The 9,602-nt window shown below is 34.0% G+C and overlaps 1 protein-coding gene across 1 annotated transcript; it reads left to right on the forward strand.

Moving 5' to 3' along the window:
• Positions 1-5,289: 5,289 nt before the first annotated feature.
• On the forward strand, positions 5,290-8,030 carry LOC146735485 (sialate:O-sulfotransferase 1-like). Its single transcript, XM_085505876.1, has 3 exons — positions 5,290-5,299; positions 5,548-5,748; positions 7,273-8,030. The coding sequence occupies exons 1-3, from the start codon at positions 5,290-5,292 to the stop codon at positions 7,638-7,640; spliced, it is 579 nt and encodes a 192-aa protein (XP_085362002.1). The 3' UTR covers positions 7,641-8,030.
• Positions 8,031-9,602: the final 1,572 nt, after the last annotated feature.

Raw genomic sequence — 9,602 nt, forward strand, 5'->3', positions numbered from 1 at the left:
TATCAAAACTTACCACTGTCATGTTCAAATAGAATATCATATGCTTTTTCTGAGTTGTGAAAGACATGAATGCATCATTGATCTTGTTTCTTAGTTTTAGTTCCATTGAAGACACTCATCAACATATCAACTTAGCATTGAACTAAAACGTAATATAACATAAAATTACAATCTTGATGTGACAACTACACATCTAATGTAACCAAATATAGATGTACATTTCAAATGTAGTGTCTTTCATATTGCCATGTCCAGATAATTCCAGAGTTTTAGTGTTTAATGCCTACTTTATTTTTTATATTTCCAATTGTCTTTTGAAATACAGTAAATTTCATAAAGGTATGAACACATTTTATGGCAAACTAATAAAATATTCATAACACACCCACCCTGAACGACCCACATGCTACATTCAAATCAAAAGACGATTTTTTTCATTGGGTATTGAAGCCATTTGAAGCACTTATTAACCATAAGTATTTTCATTGCCTGATTCACTGCCATCCATTCACTAAAGACATTGAAATTTGCAAAGAATATAACATTTATAAAGTATTTATAAACTCACTGTAATGAGCCAATAGGCAATCTATTTATTTATTAAGTCAAGTATTGTTTTCTATTCAAGTGGAGTGGATTGATTTTATTATGATTCAAAACTCAACCAGCTCATTGTAAATAAGTTTGCAAAATCAAACTGTTGAGTCTGATTTTATGAAAGAGAAGCCTTAAACGTCATCTTATACTCGGTATGTGATCACATAGCAAATTCTATAGACATAATACATTGTGACTCCACGTATTCCAGAGACAGAACCCAATAAGCCAATTACAAAACCTGGTAAATAAATCTATCATACAGTGAATAGCGGAAACCCAACCTGGGGATATTATAAACGTTTTAAATACATATTTTTATAAATCAAAATAACAGTCAGATTTTAAATTGACTAAATGATATTGTAACATCATTGTGATTTCTATATAAATGAGTTAGTTCACCATCATCCAATCAACAAGTGTTTTATGTTGGTGTGGTTGCAGTTACTATGTCACTTGAAGACACGAGTGCACATTATGATTATTGAGACAATGTTTTCGATTCATTGCTACATTTCATCAACATCAATTATCTCTTCATCACTAGAGTCAATCTCTTTATTACAATGCATATAATGATTACTATAGCAATATATGGTGTCAACAGATACAGTACAGTCATGAATATCACTTGTGGTGAATGTTTTTTTTTTGGAAGTAACTATAATAAATAAACAATATGAGGTTATCACCTGATATCGCTAGTTCATAGAGCTGGTTAATATGAGTAACGTCATGGGTTAGTATTATTCATGAACCAAAGGTGATTGGATAATACAGACCATGACGTCACTCATATCAACCAGCTCTATAAACTAGCGATATCAGGTGATAAACTTGTTATCACATGATGTTATCACATCACATGAACGAGCATCAAAACGACAATAAAATCATACTTTTACAGAACTTACTACAATTTTATGCTAATTAGGCATGATGCTAGTGCATCAGTGGAGGTTCAGGTTTCAATGATTTCTTGTAATGGCTTCACATAGGCAACAGCTGATTCTAGTATAGAATCCCTTCTGAGAAACTTCAGCAAATATCCATATAAAGACGGCTTGAGTTCAAAGAGCGTTTTGGTATTTTGCCACATGATCCAACTTGTGAATCCCATAGTATGTCTCAGCTTTGGAAATTCAGAATATATTGTATTCATGAGATACTCGTGATCGCCGCTTTTGTTTTCTCCTCACCTAAACCAGCAAGTTTTAATTGTTCCTTATCCGCAGTACTTGGAACAAATTTGGCGCTTTCAATCAATGCCAGAACATAAAACCTATGTTGCCACGTGTTTGCGGTCGCCAAGAGACCAATAAACTTGTTTTTAGGTTTTGAGCGATTTTTTTCCAGAACGTTGAGCACATAAACTAGGGAATAATTCATCGAGGTCTTCCTTACGAGAAAAGTCGTGTCGACGTCTTCTGGCATCCTGTTTGCAATGCACGTTGTGATTTAGGGGTTGAAAATCGGAGTCAACGTTTTAGCTCCGTTGCGAGGCAACTTTTAAGCCTCGTTGCGCGGCAACGACAGTTTACTTTGTAGCCTTGTTTCGCGTCAACGGCGGTTTAATTTTCACAGCTTTTTTAAAAAATGCCTACTGTTTTATTTTATTATTTTAATCTATTCTTTTATTTATCTATCTACTCTTATTGTGCCTCAGTAAGTCGCAGGTAGTTGGATGGCTCCCAACAATACTATTGTCTTTTGACGGCAGTTTTGATGTAAAATAACTAATGTTTCGTTGCATTGTGCAGGTGGGACTGAACAGAAAACGTGCAAAATTATCCGACAATAATGGCATTGATAACGTTCTTCAAGAACGGTCTGCGGGAACTGAAAGGAGTTGGTGATGCTTTTACCGACATAATTAATGTGATAATGACTCGATTGAGGTAGTCGTTGACGGAGACGAAGACGATGGTATAGCCGACAAACAAAACATTCACCCACCTACAGCATCGGATGCGTTGCAAGGACTTCGCACGGCTTTATCATTTTTTGAAGCGACGTCCAGTAGTGACATTGACCGACTTAAATTGTTGCAATTAGGGGATAATTCAATCGTCAATCTTATTTTATTAACCTGAACTTTGTCTTGACAGCGCAAATTACACCTAAATAAGCGTCTTTGGTTGATTTCTGGCACCCAAAATTGATTCTCGATTCAGACCTAATTACGCGTCTAAGAATGACCTGGTGATCCGAAATTGACCTCGCATGAAAATACTGCCGACTACGGCGGTTCCCGGGATCATTGCATCAAGATGAACATAACATATTTCACTTTCACAGAATAGATGAGCACTTTGACAAATATGATTTACTTGGTTGTTAGTTGTGTACGTTGTCTTTCTTTCTCAGAAACTTGTGATTCCTGTACAGTATGACGTCATTTCCGAATTTCCGATGTGTGTTAACCTGGTTGCTGATGTCTGCGTTTCTCATAAGTGCTACCTTGCAGTTAATCAGTTCCTATATCAGGAATCAGTCAACCATTGTACCATCAATAAAGGCAAATGTTCGAAGTAAGACAAGTGCTTAATATTATATCTTATATTATATTCATCATGAGTTTGAATGTTCTAGCCCGAACGCACTCGATTTGTCGGCGGTCCCAATTAGCCGTTCTCAATCAAAACTTAAACTCGAGAAAAAAAATGTTTGGGATAATAAAACACTGGTGATTTGCTGCATTATTATAAACATGCACTAAGAATGGCCGAACTAATTAACCACTGATATCATAGAGATCATTAAGGAAAAGAATAATTTCAAGGAGGCGTTACGTCCATTGTTTTTCAAATACACCAAAGAGGGATATTCCACTGACAAATATTACTGTCCAACTGTAAACGCTGACTGTTTGTAAAGCTAATCATTCAAGCGTCTCTGGTAAGAGATCGAATAAAACTATTATCACGGTGAAGCCAAATGGCCGATGTTCGAACACAAGGCCTTTATCGTCTGTTACTACTGAGTAACTTGTAACAAAACTTAATTTGGAACTCGGCAAATTGATATAAATAGTCAGACAAATTGTCGATGTAAACGCTAACACAAATTATATTTGTTGTGGCGTCATATTTTCAATTTAAACGTAACGTGTTTCCAGCTTATTTAAATTGGCAAAAATATGGTACTTACTGATGTATTAAACATGTGTTTCTGGTGTGTAAAAAACATAAATCCATTTAAAAAATACTTTATAAATGCATTATATATTTATATATAATAAGAGAATGCATTGTCAATTGTCGTTTCAAATACATAGTTTCATGTATTCTGACAAGAACGCAATAAAAATACTGACGACGGTCATAAGCACGGCAGATTTCAAAGAAGGAAACAAGAAATCTGATAGTAATGTCTAAATAATCGTTCCACTGAAATCATAAGGAGCAGAACGCATAACGTAGAGCGCTAATTAGGGATTCACTAGAAATCACAAAAAAAACAGTCCCTTCTTTATTTGCCGCTCGTGAATTATTGGCGAAAAAAATACAAGATGCTGGGTAAGTATCGCTCTGTTACGGCTTTGTCGTGGATAGCAGCACAATTACCAAGTTCGTTACGCAGTTGAAGTATATAGTGCTAACTTGTAATGGAATAATAACAACCATTCATACAGATACACGCCATGAGAGGCAATGCACACAGCAACACAGATACATTACGTACTTTGCTTGTAATTTCAGAGATTGGGTGCGATGTACGTTTTGCTCCAGTAAACAGTTTACCCATTGTAGCGTTGGCTAGTCGACCTGGTTGTGGCAACACGTGGATGAGACATTTACTTGAATTGGCCACTGGAATATACACTGGGAGTGTTTATAATAGTCCGATTTTGTTCCACAACGGTAATTAATTTTAATATTTGAACAGCTACAGTTTTAGTACCACCCGAATAGACGCGAGGAGGCGTTACTGTCATCCCCTTATATTGGTCTGTCTACTATTTTAGGTTTTATTATGTTGCAATTAGTAGTACCTTATTTGTGTTCCAACTAAATTGCATATGTTGACTAAACATTTGGATATTTTCGAGACAAAAATATTGGGACCAGGTTGCTAGTAGTGAGAACAATCTGCCTTCATTCATCTGTGTTTTCTCGTTAGTTATAGCGACATGCAAAAATTGTTTCACTTGGCAACACACGATATGATAAATGATTTTCTGTTCACTACGACATTTAAATATAATACTGAAAAAATCGAATGCTTTGATTTTGAACTTGTATTTCTTTTTTTCTAGTTGAATATCAAAATATAGAGCTGTCAGATGAAACATGGCGTTGTAAATTGATCGTATTACATCACTAAATGTGTATAGCTAAGATTAGAGGCGACACGGAAATACTCCAAAACTACATTTTTTTGACGTCACTAAGATGCTATGACATTTGTGTATCCTGTTTTTACATTCGATTTCACGCATGACGCGGGATCTCGTAGTGAACGGAATATGCTCTATTCACTGATAATGTTGCATTAATATCCTGTCATCTCAACATAGATTTCAACAAGCAACATCAAATTAGCAATTGCAAGATAATGAATGTATCAACTTTTATATATAAAAAATAACAGCAGTATGAAACATAACATTGCGTCAATTGTAACATCTATACTGTTAATATTTCGTGAAAATGTTTAATTGGGTCAATTGTGTTAATATTTAAGGATATGCAGCAAAGTAATTAAACAAGAAATACAATCTACAGTCAGTTGATATTGCGCCTCAGTTAAAAAAAATGTTCACGTGCATCGGAAAAAAATTATAATTTCGTCATTACATCACTTATCTGAAAGATTTGCATCAAATATACTCTCACTCTTTAGACTGTGAATGGACGATTGACAAAATAAACAAAACAGGTTTCTACAAAGTCTTAAATAAAGTTAAAATATAAGTTATAAATATTGTTTTGAATATGTTTTCAGGTTTTCTTGGCGAAAAAGAAAACATGACAAACGGCAGAACTGTTGTTGTCAAGACACACAAGTATGACAAAACGCATATAAATTTGTTTGAGAAAGCCGTAGTATTGTTTAGAAACCCCTACAGTTCCTTCCTAGCAGAGTTCAACCGAGAAAAGGCGAACAAAACGAGCAGCGCACCAATGGAATCATTTATTGGAGAAGGTAGGTTTCATATCAGCAATTGCATTTTAATTATAAAAAGGTATGTGTTCACTATTATCCATTTCATTAATTGTATACAGATACAACTAAACAAATAATCAATCGAAGTTGTTTTAATCATCCTCTAATGTGCCTTTGGAAACACTGGTAGCATTATCTACTTGAGACATTTGCTAGTAATGCACTGACAACAATTGCATGATAACATAAATGAGAACTGTTTTTGTGACAAATTTAGTGACTATTCAGTGGCCAAGTTCAAATATTTACCATTCGAATAATATTAGACGTCACATAAATTTGTACTATATTCAATTATTCATACCACTCACGGCCACGTATAGAAGGCCGAGTATTGCAATTTCCGTTGAAAATATTTACGTGCAAAGATTCAAATTTATAATTATAAATTGAATGTTTATATTCGTAAAACCTCCAATCACATTCACAAAACCTTCATTTGTAAAATCTCTATTTGTATTCGTAGTTGTACTTAAAATTGCCAAACTTCTTTACAATTTTCATATGTAATCGGAAAACTCGTACTCGTTAAACTTTCATTCGCATATGTAATATCTACAAATATATTTGTGAAAACACCACTTCTATTCCACTACTATGAATTGTCATTTGTACTTGTAAAAACACCATTCGTATTGGTATTTATTTGTTTATCGTAAAACCTCTATTTTGGCAAAGACACTCGTGCGATTTCTAAGCATAGAGGGCGCTACTGTGTATGTATTAAGGTTGTTCGCGGGTATTCGACCCATTAAATAAGGTCAAAACAATTATCACGTTTATTTGTTTTATAAGTGTTACATAATTATTGATTTAGACATCAGTACAGTACAGCATATTTGTTTTTGAAGAAAAGCATAAAATAGAGACATATGGTAAAAGTCTAGGAAATCCAGTGATGAGTTTTAATGGTTGCCAACTATCTTAAAGATTGCAGAAAATTACGAGACACAGAATGTGTATCACATTCACCTGAGGGCTGAAATCCAAATAAATCCATCAGTACTATTTTTTTAATTATTTTTTCCCGGTTTGTTATCGCTCTTATTATACTATTACTGAACTTATGATGCATCGACTACCAGTACTCAGGTGATATCAGGAAATATCTGAATGGAGATTTATGCACACAAGCAGAACCGAAATGACTTGTATACGCATCTTAGCAGCACGTGGAAGGTTGACTCACCTGCCAGTTTGTGCAGTCACTGTATAAATCATTTAAAGCTGTACATTCAGTGCACTATGCAATACACCAAGCGGACATACCATAGTAAAAACAAAGAAACCATAGTCAACGATTTATATGCAAATGAGCAGTGAATAAGCAGTGTTGAATTCAAAATTGGCATTTTATTGATTTCCCGTGAGTAAAATCGACAATTCTACCATTCTAAACCTAACAATTGAGGCTGAGAGGTTATACACGTGATTGAGGTTTAGGATTGTACACCTACGAGAACTTGTAAAACTACCTATACTAATGTGTTTGCTTGTTTGCAGGTTGGTTACAATACGTCGACGTACAGATCCTGGGATACAAACAATTTGCGAACAATTGGTTAGAAAGTAATATGCCAATACTGGTAATTCACTATGAGGATATAAAAGACAATTTACTCAGTGAAATCGACAGAATTACTAAATTTTTAAACATTAGTTCAAAATATCCGAGAACTGATTGCATTCTAGCAGATATTAATGGTAAATTCAAACGACCTAAAGAGGACAAGTTACATTTAAAGGTAGAACCATTCACCAGAAAAATGCGCAACGCTATAAATGGTCTGATATCAACCACGAATACGCTGCTGAAAAGAAAAAGATTTCCACTAATACACACAGATGTTAATGTCTCATTGACAATTTAATGGCGACCCCATGCCACGACACTTTTAATCTCACTGGGTAGTAGCTGTATTTTCCTTTTACTGACAATATATATTCAACTAATTCACTCTGTCAACATACACCCTCAAATATCAAAATTATTAGGGACTGCAACACAAAATTGTATGTAAATTAACTAATGCAGGCGCGACAACACTTCTGATTGAGTAGGATGACACATTACACCTAAACCTTGAGTATGTACATTCTTGTCAAAAACATAATTGTTAATAATATCCTAAATAATAATTCATATTCGTTAAATATTATTCCATCTCAGAACCTATGAATGTATTGATCGTAAACAAATCAATTGAAACAATATTGCATTACCCAAGTATACCAATCAATTAAAAATATCCTATTTATAATATGTATATTATTTGTCTGTCATGCCTATAAACAGGACTAATTGTATTAATATAATTTGTCATTATTTAATTCAATTTATTTCATTGCTACGCTGTACTTTGATTAGATTTCATTTATCAATATCAACAAATTATGCAGGGTTTTGTGGAGGCATTGGTAGAATCCTCATGTAATGTAGGCAATGTTTTCACAATAGTAGGTTTTGTTCTGCAAGACACAGTCATTCATTCATAACAAATTCAACTCATAATATTAATAGCCAGGAAACTTATCCAAGTGAGCTGCTTCAGTGTAGCGTTCAGAATATGTTTCAAACATACAGCATAGTTTTAGATGGGTTGCTTATGTATTATGGCATTCAGAATTTATTCATCTCGTATGTCATACTTTTCTGTGCCTCTAGGTTTTAATTCAAGATAACTCTATGTTTGGATTATTACAAATGGATATTGCTAACAGTTCAATTACTGGGACAAATACATATGGAGGTAGTGGGTTTGCGCTGTGGTAAATTAAAGTTACGCATAAGAACATTACCCATCAAGCATTTTTAAACATTAGCTCAAGATATCCGAGAACAGATAGCATTCTAGCATATCCCAATAGTGATTTCAAACGACCTAAGAAGGTCAGGTTGCATTTTAAGGTAGTTCCATTCAGCAGCAAAATGCACAAGGGTATAAATGGTCTGATATCAACCACTAATACGCTGCTAAGAAAGACAAAAAAATCCACTAACACGTACATTTAACTGCACGAGTCAGTGCATATTATGTTGACAGCTACGCCATTGGTAGGTACATTAATGGATAAATTGTAAGGAAAGCGTATCTTCTATACATTCTCTATACTCTTTGGCAATAGTTTGTCTTCCATTGATACTGACTTATTACAATCAGTTCCAATCAGATACGACAATGATCTTGAAAAAGTCAAAAGTTATCTGGCAATATTGCTATTACGAAATATTGTGGCGAAGATTGTTTGTCAATTCTAAATGAATTGACAGTGTAGCATATAAGTTGTGCAATCAATAGTCACCTAGATACAATTATATCAGCAAACTGGAAATTGTGTTAACCTAAAATAGGAATTATGTATCAATAGAGTGAATACCTAATCTTCAAAATCCAGATTGGTCATAATATTCGCATATTGATTAATATGAACAGACTTTAACCTAAAACTAATCAGGTCTGTGCATTTTCCTAGAGCATATATGTACCATGTTTCATTGAAATGAAATAATCGGTACTATTGATATCAGTGTGAAAGCTTAAAATTGATCAATTATGCGAATTAGTTATTTAACATACACTAAAACCAATCTGGTCAGTGCACTTTTCTATCATTTCTATGTAGTATGTTTCATTGAAATGTGACGATTAGAAATCAATGGAAAAGTAAAGTAAAAAAATTACTTTTATTATACAAATTAGGTAAATAATATGCACAGACTTTTACCCCAAATCAGTCCAGAGCATCAATTTACCCAGTTTCATCAAAATCCAATGGGTGGCTCTTTAAATATCTGTGAAACAATCATAGAGCAGCTAAATATTAGCTAAATT

Source organism: Saccoglossus kowalevskii, chromosome 12 (genome assembly GCF_978046115.1).
Source record: "Saccoglossus kowalevskii chromosome 12, keSacKowa6.1, whole genome shotgun sequence".
Taxonomy (NCBI): domain Eukaryota; kingdom Metazoa; phylum Hemichordata; class Enteropneusta; family Harrimaniidae; genus Saccoglossus; species Saccoglossus kowalevskii.

What these genes read in the sequence shown, in the direction of transcription:
- LOC146735485 (XM_085505876.1), top strand. An exon ending in GGAATCATTTATTGGAGAAG is followed by an intron (nt 5,749 to 7,272) that starts GTAGGTTTCATA and finishes GCTTGTTTGCAG; the next exon opens with GTTGGTTACAATACGTCGAC.